This window comes from Meles meles, chromosome 7 (genome assembly GCF_922984935.1).
Source record: "Meles meles chromosome 7, mMelMel3.1 paternal haplotype, whole genome shotgun sequence".
Classification (NCBI taxonomy): domain Eukaryota; kingdom Metazoa; phylum Chordata; class Mammalia; order Carnivora; family Mustelidae; genus Meles; species Meles meles.
In genome coordinates, this window is record NC_060072.1 from 63,988,320 (window position 1) to 64,002,176 (window position 13,857).

Genomic DNA, 13,857 nt, shown 5'->3' on the forward strand with positions numbered 1-13,857 from the left:
GCCTCTGGAGTGATGTCCTTCAGTGGAACAGACTTTTAGAAGTTCTGATTTTGTGCTCCATTGCTCCACCACTTGCTGGGAACTGGCCCTCTCCCCACAGTCTATCTTCCCATTATTTTGGATTCACTTTTCCACAGGTTATACCTTTCAGAAAGTGGTAGATTTCCTGTTTCTAGAAATTCTGTTCTTCTTCTCTTCAATCTCCTGTTGGATTTGTAGGTGTTCCTAATGGTTTGATAAACTATCTAGCTGACCTCCTGCTACCTGATGTCATCTCAGCCTGCTACTCCTCTGCCACCTTGACTCCTCTCCTGTGGAGACCTATGTTAACAATAATATCATTAATCAATGTTCATAATGCCCTTACTCTACATGTCTACCCATGCATCCTTCCCAAAAACTATCCCACACATGAAAGTTATTTAGCAATCCTTTAACTCTGTGCTAACCATTGTGAAGAGAATATAAAAATATACATGACACAGTTTCCCCACTATGGAAGCTTACAGTGGAGTGAGGGAGAAAGGGAAGACACAGGGTAACTAAAACTGTAGACATACTGTGGAAAGACGGTCTAGATAAGACAGACACAAAGAAGCAGAAGAGATCAAAGAAAATAAATTGCTTCTGATATAGATTATCCAAAAAGTTTGGGCTGGAGGTAACATTTAAATTGTACTGTAATGGCTGTGTACAATTTCAATAGTCAGATATTGAAAGGATGGAATTCCAAGGAAAAGACTAACTACTGGAATGGATTTCTTAACTTTGGACATCATTTGATATTGAACTTCTGTTCATAATGAGAGAATGAAATGCAAGGACCAGTGAAACTCAAGGTAAAACTACAGAATCTGGAGGCTTTGAATACAGAAGATAGGAGCCAGGACCTGGGTCCCAGCTCAGGGTCCATTTATCCCCATTCCTCTTGCACCTGATCTCAGTGAAGTGGTGTGAAGTTCAGATGGGACAGGATATCCAGTATGTCTCCATCTGTATGTCTCCCACCTTCTCTCTTCCCCCACTGAGTTCTTGATTAGCAATGAAAGGATTTCTTAATCTCATTACTGAGAATAGCACAAAGCACAGAAAAGCATATACTATACTAATTAAATTAGGTGATTTGTATACCTGGGGAAAGAGAGAAACAGCTCCTCCTTCCATCTCCACAGTCCATTTTCCTAGATCTTCTGACACTATATGTTAATAAATATCTATATTTTCTCCTTCTCTGGACAGACATGCTGTGAAATGTCAGATGGAAGGTTTGTATCTCTCATAAAAATCTCATAAATCTCTCATAAAAAGTTCTTCTGAGCACTGTCATTGAAATGTAGAGGAGGGGGTTCCTATGTTGTTTCTGCCTTCAAACCTTGTACAGGTCATTCTGCCTCCTGCATCCAGAAGTTTTACTTCAGATTTTTTAAAGATGTAAACAAAGTAAGGAGTAAAACAAACATTCAACTCTTCTTACCAATCTTGCTATTTTCAAAGTTCATTGCTTTTTTATGAAATTGTTTTCACGAATGACTAGTACTTCACAATCTCAACTCTAGATTCCTTAATTCGTACAATTTTTAATTGTTTTCTTTCTGGGATGGCTCAAGTACAGAGTCCTTCTTGGAAGCAAAGAAGATAATAAAATAGCTTCTCTTAGTACCTTCCATGAGGGAGTTCTAGGAGAGGGGAGGTGGTTATGTGGGTGGTGTACATACGGGGTGTCTGTGTATTAGGCTGGAAAGAAAGGTAAAGAGGGCATTGTCTCTGGCTGCTGTTTGTCTTTCTCTGCAAAACTGGTTTGATTGTGTCAGATGTATATGGGCTCCAAGTAGCCCAGCATGTTAGCCATACACTCCACAGAAAGGAAATTCATTGATGGTCCCTTGAAAGGTAATGAAAATAAATATCATAGTTTGGTACAAAAACACTAAACAGGGTTTGTGTACACAAGCCCCCCCCCTCACAAATTCTATCAAATATGCTCATGTTTATAGACCTACCGAAATAAACATACCCCAATACTTGGTACATATTTCCATTCAAATTCTAACACATATGTCCACAGATTAGGTACATACACAACTTTGACATACAAACACGATTTGTCCCCTTTCCAAGCTCCTCACTGCTGGTTGGGAGCATAGTGAAGGTGAAGGAGAGAATGTGAATGTGAGCTATCTGTGTCATTAAGTGTGTTTCTGACCACATGCCACAAACAAATAGAAATTATGTTTTCATTTTTCACTATTTGTACTTATCCACTGCCTTCAGTTACCTTTATACCATCATGTTTCAATGATCATCTATCCCTTACTGAGTGGCTACTCCATGAAGCGTATAGTCTCTGCTCAATCTTAGTACAGATTCTAGCTTCATCACTTACTTTCTACAAATGGCTTAACCTCTCTGAGCCTTAGTTTCAACTTTTGTAATGTGAGCATAATAAAACTCACCTTAAAGAAATTTTGTATTAAATAGGTGATCATGTAAAGTGTTTGGTACAAAACATAGGGCATAGTATTAAACAAATAGCTATAATTATCATCATCACTTTAGGGACATTGAAGATAAGAGATAATACATAAAAAAAGATGTTCTTTCCCTTAGGAGGTTTTTTTTTTTTTTTTAATTTTTTTTTTAAGATTTTATTTATTTATTTGACAGAGAGAGATCATAAGTAGGCGGAGAGGCAGGCAGAGAGAGTGAGAGGGAAGCAGGCTCCCTGCCGAGCAGAGAGCCCGATGTGGGACTCGATCCCAGGACCCTGAGATCATGACCTGAGCCAAAGGCAGCGGCTTAAACCACTGAGCCACCCAGGCACCCCTCCCTTAGGAGGTTTTTAAATCTCATCAAAGAGACAAGATAAATATGCTGTGAGAGGGAGGCCATAGAAACATAAAATACTTCTTTGAGCCCTGACATGCAAATTATTCTCCTAAATCCAAGACGTGTTTTAAAATTTGTAGCAGATTTCAATGCTCTATGAAGATTGGTGTTTTTCTTCTGTCACTCATCATTCCTATGCCTCACCACCTTACATACTCCCACACGTTCACCCCAGCCTTTCATTTCAGGAGCGGATTGGAGAATTCTTGGGATGAAAAAGATTTTTGGGGAATTCATTTTGTACATTTCCCTGTTTCTGAGTAGAGTCCATCTGAGATGTTCCAAACCCAAGTGAGATAGTCATGCACATGGCTAGAGGGCCTGCACTCTCCAATCTCCCCTGTCACCCTCTAATCTCAGAAAATTCCCCCTTATGGTCAATCTCTATCTGTTTTCCTTCAATATTGTGTCTCTTTATCAGTCATTCTGATTGGAAATGAGGTACACAAACCCTCCAAAGCTTAAGAAAATTCTCAAAATCTCAAAACTCTCACCTGATAATATTTCATTTCCTATCACTCCAGATCTGTGGAATTATAGGTCTTTTATGTTTTGTTATTAACCCATTAAAAATCATCAAAAGATCCCTTAGAACCAGGTGGTGGGTAATAGGGAGGGCACGTACTGCATGGAGCACTGGGTGTGATGCCAAAACAATGAACACTGTTATGCTGTAAATAAACAAATAAAAAATAAATAAATAAAAGCCAAAAAAGAAAAAAAGAGAAAAAAAAAGTGTGAATTTGGTCCCGACCAGGGTATAACCCCTCATGCACTCATCTGATACCTCCTTAAACCTTTTGGAAGATGAAAGTATCCTAATTTCCAGGACAAATAGTTAAGAACTCCTAGTTCAATCCCCCCACCCTCCATAGTCTCCTCAATTACTATCATCACATTATCATTCATTGGACAAGGGGACAGTACAACCCTGAGGTGGGGTATGACTAACATGACCTCCCCAGTTCCTTTCAGACCATGATATGAAATGAGGGCAACAGAATTGGCATCAGTTTTGACACATGCAATGCTTGCCCCAGGAGAGACCCCTGATTACCAGGCAGACGCCAGGAAGGGCACAGTAGGCATTTCCCCAAAGTGGGCAGAGTGCTAAAGCCTGGCATAGTGACTGCTGTGGGAAGCCTGGAGACAGGAGAGTAGCCAGGGCCCACACTTCCCCCTCTTCCCAAATTCAACTTCCCCAGCCTAGGCCTCTCTTCTTGTGCTCCAAATTCCTAAGTTTTCAGACCTTCCATAGTGCTCATCTGAGGCCAGACACATATCATGGATCACCTGCATTTTTCAAACTGTAAAGAACACACAAATCACTTGGGAGCCTGTTAAAAATGCAGCTTTTGTATCAGTAGGTCTAAGTTGGAGCATGAGATTCTGCATTTCTAACAAGCTCCCAAGGTGATACCCTTGTTGGTGGTTTATGAACCATACTTTTTTTTTTAAGATTTTTATTTACTTATTTGAGAGAGAGAGAGAGAGATCATGAACAGTGGGGAAGGGTAGAGGGAAAAGCATACTTCCCACTGACCAGGGAGCCTAGGACTTGATCCCAGGGCCCTGGGATCATGACCTGAGCTGAAGGCAGACTCTTAACCAACTGAGCCACTCCAGTGACTTTGAAGAGCAGGATCTAGATGACTCCAGCAGTTGCGACAAGTGTCTCCCAGAAACAATCCTTCTGTCCATATCCTCCTCCTTGTCTATCCTCCAGATGGCAATGAGAATCATATCTCATCCCTTTCTGATTCAGAAGTCTCACTCCATGGCACAATACACCATACACAAACCTGGCTTGTAAATTCTCTTCAAGTGTGGAAACACATCCCTCCACAAGTCTCATATTTCATGACTCCTAAAGATCCATGTAACCTAGAATTACTGTCCTATTTCTTTTCCAACTCACTTATTCCCCTCTTATTTCCCAAATTGCTCCAGAGGCATCCTCCTCTAGGAAGTGTCTGTTAACGAATACCTCTTTCCCAGTTTTTACTCTCACCTTCCCCTTCAAAGTAATGATGCCTTAGTCTAACATCCATTTATTAATTACTCCTATGTTGGTTCATTTTCATCCCTATTTGGGGTGTAAATTCTCTCTCCCTAACCAATCTTAGATGCTATTATAAGATTTTTACTCCAATCTCTCAAAAAGTATCTAAGGGAGTCGGTAGTATATGGGTAACCCTGCCTCTAGCAGGCTTCCCTGGAGTCACCCACTCCCTATTGGGAAGATGGGAAATTCCACAAGTAACAAAGTAGTCTCCTATCCTTTTCCTCCTAGGGGCCTGCCCTGAAGAGGTCTATATAAACACAATAGAAAAACACTGGCCCTCCTATACCAAAGCATAAGACTCTGGGTGCATCAAGAAAGATGTCTGTTGAAGTGCCTGGGTGGGGCAGTTTGTTAAGCACCTGACTCTTGGTTGTGGGCACAGGTCACAATTTCAGTGTCATGAGATCTAGCCCAGAGTTGAGCTCCTTGCTCAGCTTAGAGTCTTCTTAGGCTTCTCCGTCCCTCTCCCTCCCCCTCGGTCCTTTCCCCTAGCTCCTGAGTGCAGGACTACATGCTCGCTTGTTCTCTCTCAAATAAATAAATAGTTATAAATAATAAATTTTAAATTTATATACATTTATATATTATTTATATAAATATATATCATATATAAACACATATAAAGTATATATTTATAATAAATATAAATAAAATCTAAAAGAAGGAAAGAGAGAGAAAGGAAAGATGGGACAGAAGGAAGGAAGGACATAAGAAAGGACAGATGGAAGGATGGTTGGAAGGAAAGGGAAAGACAGAAAAAGAAACCTGTTGTGCCCCTGTTGGAACCAGTCTCATCTTCAGGGATTCCCTGGAGTCAGAGCAGGTTGGACCCTCTATCAATTTCACTACTATAGGACCGTCCCTACCTCCCCTGGGATGAGATGGAGCTGAATAAAGGAGGTATTTTCAGGCATTCTTTTGCCCCAAGGCTGTATTTTTCCTGTTACTATTTGAATAAACACCACTGTTTTTTGTTTCCCTCCCTTCATCTTTATAAATGGAGAGCCTTCAGCTAGAGTTTGGTTTTCAAAGTGGGATCCCTGGATTCTTGGGAACGTCGCCAGGCATCACCTAGGAACTTGTTAGAAGGACAAGTTCTGGTCCCCATCCAGACGTACTGAATTCCAAAAGCTGGGGATGGGACCCAGCAATCTGTGTTCTCATAAGACTCCAAGTGAGGTGGCACCCACTAATGTTGGAACACCACTGAAGAGAGTACTAATCTTTCTACCCACCCCTTACTGTAACTTTGCTTTGTGAGTTGAAGACACAGACATGCCCAGCTCAACCTCTTTGTTTTTTGTGGGATTCCCTTTTTTATCCAGAACCATAATGCTGATAGGACACGTGCATCCTAATTTAATAAAAGGAGATTCTCTGCTGTGCTAGGGAGGCAGAGGGTGCTCAGCACTACTTGTGAAGAGGACTGTATCTAATTTAGTGATGCAGTATTAGCAAGCCAATTAGGCTGCAGATCTAAAGCTGATGGCTTAATCATCTGTTTCTATGTCATGATTATCAATAGGTTCCAAACACAGGAGGGGGAAATGTGGTGTTATATATAGGACCCCTACAGCTCCAAGTATGGGTTGTAGTGAAAAGTGGGCAAGATGCAGGTTCAGATGGTGTGTAGTAGTAGAGAGACCTAGTTGAGAGAATAACAGGACAGAAGAACCAGAGGAATTCCTAGAATTTTTCAAGTAAATGGAATTTTAGAAATCAGTTGTGACCTCTTGCATTATGGATAAATAAGCAAAGCATGGAAGGAACTGAGAGGCTTGCCCAAGGTCATATTGCTAGTTAATGGTGGAAACCAGAACCCAGGACACTTGGTTCTCAGCTGTACACTCTGTGAACAGGTGGACCAAAGAAGACAACAGTACAGAAACTTCACAGCCCAAGAATGAAGATAAGGCCAAGTAGAAGAAACAAACCTGGGGATTTTCAGCATGGGTATTGAGTTCAAAGCCAAAGTGCTTTGTGCTCAGAGGAAAGCTCTGGCTCCAGTCCACGTCCGCATGCTCTGTTGTCCCCTCACACAGCCAAGGCTCAAGCTACACATTCCGCTCAGTGTGCTCTGAACACTGTTTTGTTTTCTTGTGCTTTTTGTAGTGACTTTCTCTCTGTGTACAGTATCTTCCTCTGTGTGTGCCCATGTGTGGCAAATCCCATTTGTTCGAGGGGAGAGCCAACTAATCCCAATGCCATTCCTTTATAAAGTCTTCTGTTTTCACCAATCAGTCCTCATCTCTGTGCCAACCACAAGTGGTCGTCCTCCACTCTAAATTCACAAGACAATTTATTTGTATGTTACTAATGATAAAACTTTCTAATTCTGTTACTCTATGCCTTACCCTTTGTTTTAGAATATAAGCTCCTTAAGAGCAGAGGTCATATTTCATCTTTTTTTTGTGTTTTCCAGTTTCTTTCTTTCTTTCTTTTTTAATTGAAATGTAATGGACATACAGTGTTGTCATATTACTCTCAGATGTACAATATGATGATTTGACAATTCCACACATTTCTCAGAGCTCATCAAGATAAGTGTACTCTTATATTCTTCATTCCTTTTATCTATTTTACCCATTCCCTTACCCCAACCACTTTGGAAACCTCCAGTTTGTTCCTTGTGTTGAAGTGTATGGGGTTTTTTTTTTCTCTCTCTCTCTTTAGTTTGTTAGTTTTATTTCCTATATAGGAGAAATCATATATTTGTCTTTCTCAGTCTGACTTATTTCACTTAATGTATACCCTCTATGTCTATCGGTGTTGTTATAAATGGTAACATTTCATTCTCTTTTATAGCTAGATAGTATTCCACTGTGTCTGTGTGTGTGTATGCACATGCTACTACATCTTCTTTATCCATTCATCTCTCAATGGATGCTTGGGTTCCTTCCATATACAATTGTAAATAATGCTGCAATAAATATAAGGGTGCATGTGTCTTTTTGAATTCATGTAAGCACTTCTTCACAGCAAAGGAAATCACCAACAAAACAAAAAGGCCACCTATTGAATGGGAGAAGACATTGGCGAATAATATATCCAATAAGGGATTAGTACCCAAAAGACATAAAGAACTTACACACACACAAGAAAAACAAATCCAATTTTAAAATGGGGAGAAGACCTAAATATTTTTCCAAAGAAGACAAACAGATGGCCAATAGACACATGAAGACTATTCAGCATCACTAAATTTCAGGGAAACGTAAGTAAAAACTACAATGAAATATCACTTTATACCTGTCAGAATACCTACATATAGAAAGCCAAAAAGTATTAGAGAGGATTTGAAGAAAAAGGAACCCTTGTGTACTCTTCTTGGGAATGTAAATCAATGCAACCACTGTGAAAATGGTACCAAGACTCCTCAAAATATTAGAAATAGATTTACCATATGATCCAGTATTCCCACTACTGGATATTTATCCAAAGAAACAAAAACATTTTTTCTACTTTATTTTAATAATTTTTTTTAAAGCCAGCAAGCAGCTACAGACACAACTGAAAGGAGACAGAAAAAAAGGTGGGGAGGAAGAGAAAAGGCATGTCCTTCTCTACACAATGAATACAGAGCTCTATTAGTGTTCTCCCACCAACATGCCATGGGAGGCGTAGTTTTGTATGTGCTCAGGAGTACTCTCCGTTGTTGTGCAGAGGACCAGACAGCATTCAGCGTGATGACATCAAATCAAATATGTATTGGCACTGCTGAGTTCAAGGTCTAGAGTTTGGGCCCTAACTTCGGTGGGGCTGTGCAACCAGGCTGTGCTGGATTCCATATGTGAAGTAGATAACAAACCCAATCAGCATCCAGATACTAACTAGGGCCCAGGTAGTAGCTGACATCTGCGTCATAAGGCAAACATTCACAAAGATGCTCAAGAGTGGAAGGAGAGGCAGAGCAGGGACCTTAAAGTGAAGGGGAGTGGAGCTCCATGGCTGTCTCCAGATGACCCAAGTGATCCCAGTGATGAGCACCAGGAGCAGCACAACCACGGTGATTGGCACTGGGTCTCCAGAGCGCAGACCTGGCCAGTGGGCCAGCACCAGGGAGAGGAGAGTCAGCAGCAGAACAAGCAGTGAGGAGCAAACATGCACAACCCAGCCAGAGAGTGGAGTGGGGGTGGGGCTGCCTGGAAAAAATAGTCCTCGTAGAGTCAGCTTCTCTGCGGCAGGTGCAGTCTCCTTCTGCACCTGTGTTTGATTTTCCCCATTCTCCTCCTGCATCTGCACTTCATTTCCCCCCTTCTTCCTCTCAGGCTGATACCTGATGATTAGAACACAAAAAGCCATCAGGGAATAAGCTAGCAGGGTCCCAATTGACACGAGTTGCAAAAGATCAGCAAGTCTCAAGAAGAATGCCATGATTGCTGCAATAATGCCAAAGATCACAGTGGCCATGACGAGCATGTAGGTGCCAGTATGGATTCTGGCAAGGACAGGGAACAGGAGACCATCCTCTGCCATCACATATATCAACTGACGTATGGGGAACATATAAACCAAGAGCCTGACAGAAAGACTACAGAGGAATACTAAAGCTATAGCATAGTAGGCAGGGGCCCAGCCAATATGGAGAAAAGCCTCAGGCAAGGTGCTCCCAGGTCGAATCTGGTAGTAAGGAACCATAAGTGTAAGGGCTGCAGAGACACCAAAATACACCAAAACACAGATGAGCAGTGACATCACAATGCCCATGGGGATGGAACGCTGGTGGTTCTGGGCTTCTTCAACTCTGGTAACAATGTTATCAAAACCTATAAATGCATAGAAACAAGTAGCTGATCCATGGAGAATCCCTGCAAAGCCAAAAGGCACAAATCCTCCAGAGCCCAGAGGGCCCAAGCTAGAGGTGCCATTGAGTTCATCCTTTCTGTAGTCTTCTTCTGTGAGCTTCCAGTTGTGCAGGTCCCCCTTAATGAAGCCAGAGATGATGACAAAACTGAGAATCAAAAGTCTCACCAATGTGACTACTTTGGTTAACAGCATCAAATCCCTAACCCTCAAAGTCAGTAATCCAATGAGCAAAAACACAAGGCCCACAATAAAGAAGCCTAGAATCTCTGCAAGGACCTGGGGTAAATGCAATAAGATGTTTTCACCAAGGGCCTGAGAGATCTGGTACCCAAACAGATTGTCAAAAGCTGAAATCCAGACATAGACCATATTGGCTGTATCAGCAACATAGGAGAAGATGAGGTTCCAGCCAGTGATGAAGGCCCAGATTTCACCTACAGTGACATAGGCATAGAGATATGCAGAGCCAGAAAGGGGAATCCGGGCACTAAACTCTGCATAGCACAGTCCAGCCAATAATGAAGCTAGGCCAGCCACCAAAAAGCAGATCACAATGGATGGTCCTGCTTGATTACCCACCACCTCACCAGCCAGGATATACACAGCTACACCCATTGTGAGGCTCACACCCAGGGCCACTAAATCCAGAGTGCTCAGGTTTCTGTCAGAGTCAATCTTAGCCTCATCTTGGTCTAGCATTCGTCTGCGTGACAGCTTTTGACCGAATCTGTGAAGTGTCTGACACAGCCTTCTAGCTGGAATTGAAGAGGATTCCATATCAGAGAGCTGTAGCAAGAGCAGGTTGCTGAGTGTCTCAGATCAGGTTCGGTGAGGCTGAGTTAAGTGGAGTTGGGTTGGGGCTGCCGAGTTCCATTGCTCAGGCTTCAGCTGCTGCTTCGTATTTTTCTTATATGTGCTGTCGCTCCATATGCCTAAGTAAACAATAAATATTTACTAAACAATGGCATTCAACCAGTGCTCAGAAGTCTCATGTCAGCTCTTGCAGCCCCAGTATCACAGAAACTAACACCAAAAGACATCAAAGAAAAATCAAATGGCAGGGCACCCGGGTGGCTCAGTCATTAAGTGTCTGCCTTCAGCTTAGGTCATGATCCCAGAGTCCTGGGATGGAGCCCCACATTGGGCTCCCTGCTCAGCAAGGAGACTGCTTCCCCCTCTCCTACCCTCCCTGCTTGTTTTTCCCTCTCTTGCTGTCTCTCTGTCAAATAAAAAAATAAAATCTTTACAAAAAAAGAAAAATAAAAATCAACTGACTTTTCCCCAGAAATAAAAATCAACTGAATTTCCCCCCACATTCTCCTGTTGTGCACACCACAGGACATAATCCTATTTTAGTTCATCTAAGTCATGTAGGTTCATGTACTAATTAAGCTGTAAGACACAACAGGCCATGAATGAACTGTGCAGTTATTCATATGCAGGATATGTGTGGTACTTGAGCATGGGTTATGACACATTAATTCACAGACTAGTGGTCCTTGTTACAATTACAGAATCATTTTTAAAATATCATCTGAGGTTAGAATATAAATATTGGTCCACTGGCCTTAAAACCCTTACCCCAGGTCCTCTGGGTGGCTCAGTTGGCTAATCATCTGCCTTTGGCTCCAGTTGTGATCCCGGGGTCTTAGGATTGAGTCCTGCATTGGGCTCCCTGCTTGGTGGGGAGTCTGTTTCCCCCTCTGCCTCTGCCTCTCTCTCTCTGTCTCTCATGAATGAATGAATGAATGAATGAATGAATAATGAAATCTTTAAAGAAAGAAAACAAACCCTTACCCCAACATCAGCTAGCCAAAGTCAGGTGGTACTTTGCTACCCCTTTCTCCTCATTCTGCATCATCCATTTAGCTATACTAATGGCCAAGAATGTACAGTCTTCCCCTTCCCTTTATCCACTTGACCCATAGAGGTGCTGTGAACAGAGAGGAAGGGGGGAAATAGGGGCAGGACCTTCATAACCACCTGCAAGAAGGAAAGGACAGGCTATCTGGGAAGGAAACACTGGAGAAATGGTGGCAGCAGCCAACCCAGGGTCCAGGACTGAGATGGGAGAGGAGCCAGGAAGGTAGTTGTGTGAATTCTGAAATTCAACACATCTCACCCAAATCTACCAGGCAAAATTCACTATAATTTTCATGTCCTCAGCCATGAGAGTGTGATTCAAAGGGAGAAAAATAAGTCATCTAGCTCAGAAGCTCACGCCCAAAACAATTCCTTTGTTTTCTCCTCTCTGGGTTCCAGGAAAGTGAATTCACTTCTTGAGACAGTCTCCTCGCTAGCCACATTGTGCTATATACACACCCTGTGATGTCAGCTGCCGGGGTCCTGGAGAATCTGCCCTGCTCTGTGAGCTTGTGTTAAAACACTCACTTGTAACTCCTTATTAATTTTTCAGAGTTATATTTAACTCATTCAAAATGTGCTCTCAGTATCCCAAATATATTTTCTTAATGTAAGAACTCGCATGAGGGTCCTTCTTCCCCCTACTCTCCTGCTACATTCAAATGGCTTCCTCCTCAGGGGAGAAGGGGTCAGGAGTAATAATTCACAGCCAAGCCCCACAAAGGAGTAGTGAAGAATGGAGAAAAGAAAGACACGCAGCCCACACTATCCTCCCTACTCATGCTTTGGTTTGAGAGAATTTTAGGAAATATCGTCAGAGGTTTTTAAAGATAGAAAGATCAAATCAAAATTGAGAAGTCATCTCTATGGTGATCAAAAGGAACCCTTGAGTTATGAGTCAGACCTTGTGTCTACAAATCCATCTATCCAGACTCCTTATTTGCCACTTACCAGCTCCAGTGTTATGATTTACCAACAATAATGTGTGAGAGATAAGGAGAGCCAATTCTTCACTCATGGAACTTGTCTATATTAATAAATGTTATTGAGGTGTCCCCCACCAGCCCCCAGGCTTCAAACTCTTCAATGGTTCCCCACTGCCTTTCCTTCATAGTCCCTCCTTCCTTCATAATCTGACTTGAGTTAATTTCTCTAGCCTCATCCCCTCCCCAGTTCCTGCTCCAGCTGCAAAATTCTACACTCACCTTGTTCCCTTGCCTTTTGGCCCCATTCATGTAGCTAAACCCCACTTCTCTTTCAGTTCCCAACTTAGAAGTTACTTCCCCGGAAACCTCCCCTGACCCTAATGTTGCCCTTCCAATGTGCTCTCATAGCACCTGGCTTCTCCCATGTGCCATTGATTGTACGTGTCTGAATTCCAGGCCAGCTGCCTGTCTCCTCCATCAGACTGATGTAGATGCTCATAAGTATTTGTTAACCAAATAACCACACTGAGAAGAGAAACCCAAAAGAGTACAGAATTTAGAATTCATATCTACTTGATTTTGAAATACATACATTGTAGTCAAGCGTCTTTTATAATACTGGCTCAGGTAAAGATATGGATGGTATCACCTTCCTTGAAGAAGGCAATCAAAATGAAAAATTTGAATGGAAAACCTTGACTACACATCATTCATGGCAGCTATAAGAATGCTAAATGGTAAAGAATTGCTTCCTTTTGAGGATGCTTGTTTTTAAAATATGAGAATGTCTTGGGTTATAGGCAACTAATAACTCATACCCAGTTAGAGAAACTTCATGCTCGGGTCCTATAACCCAGGCAGGATGTCCTAAGGCAGAGGTACTCACTTTGGGGGACAGAGGGAGGAATAATGAAGACACCTGGGGACATTTTCAAACTTCAGATTCTCTCCCTAGGAGATTCTTGTCCACTAGCCCCGCACTTCCCATGACTGCTCTAAACCACACAAGTGACAAGAAATTGTCTCAATTTCAAGGGGAAGAGATTCTAGAAGTTTCCTTTACAGGAAGGCAGCACAGTTGAGTTTTTAGGAGTAAGGTTCTTCTGGTAGACTGTTGAGGTTCAAATCGCACCTCAACCTCCCATCTGGTGACTCTGGACAAATTAGTTCTCCTCTTGGGCCTTTAGTTTCCACAATAGTTCAATAGCCAAGTAAATACCACCTAGGATAGATGTGAGGAGTAAGTGAAATGATGCCTATAAAGTTCTTAGTTCAGTGCCTAGCAAACAATATGGACTTAATGCAACTTAC

The 13,857-nt window shown here is 42.0% G+C and overlaps 1 protein-coding gene across 1 annotated transcript; it reads right to left on the reverse strand.

Moving 5' to 3' along the window:
* Window positions 1-8,695: 8,695 nt before the first annotated feature.
* LOC123947412 (cationic amino acid transporter 3-like) lies at window positions 8,696-10,534 on the reverse strand. The gene has a single exon (XM_046013602.1). It carries the CDS (start codon window positions 10,532-10,534, stop codon window positions 8,696-8,698), a length of 1,839 nt encoding a protein of 612 aa, XP_045869558.1.
* Between the last annotated feature and the right edge of the window lie 3,323 nt (window positions 10,535-13,857).

What these genes read in the sequence shown, in the direction of transcription:
- LOC123947412 (XM_046013602.1), bottom strand. Translation starts at nt 10,534, where the DNA reads ATGGAATCCTCTTCAATTCCAGCTAGAAGGCTGTGTCAGACACTTCAC.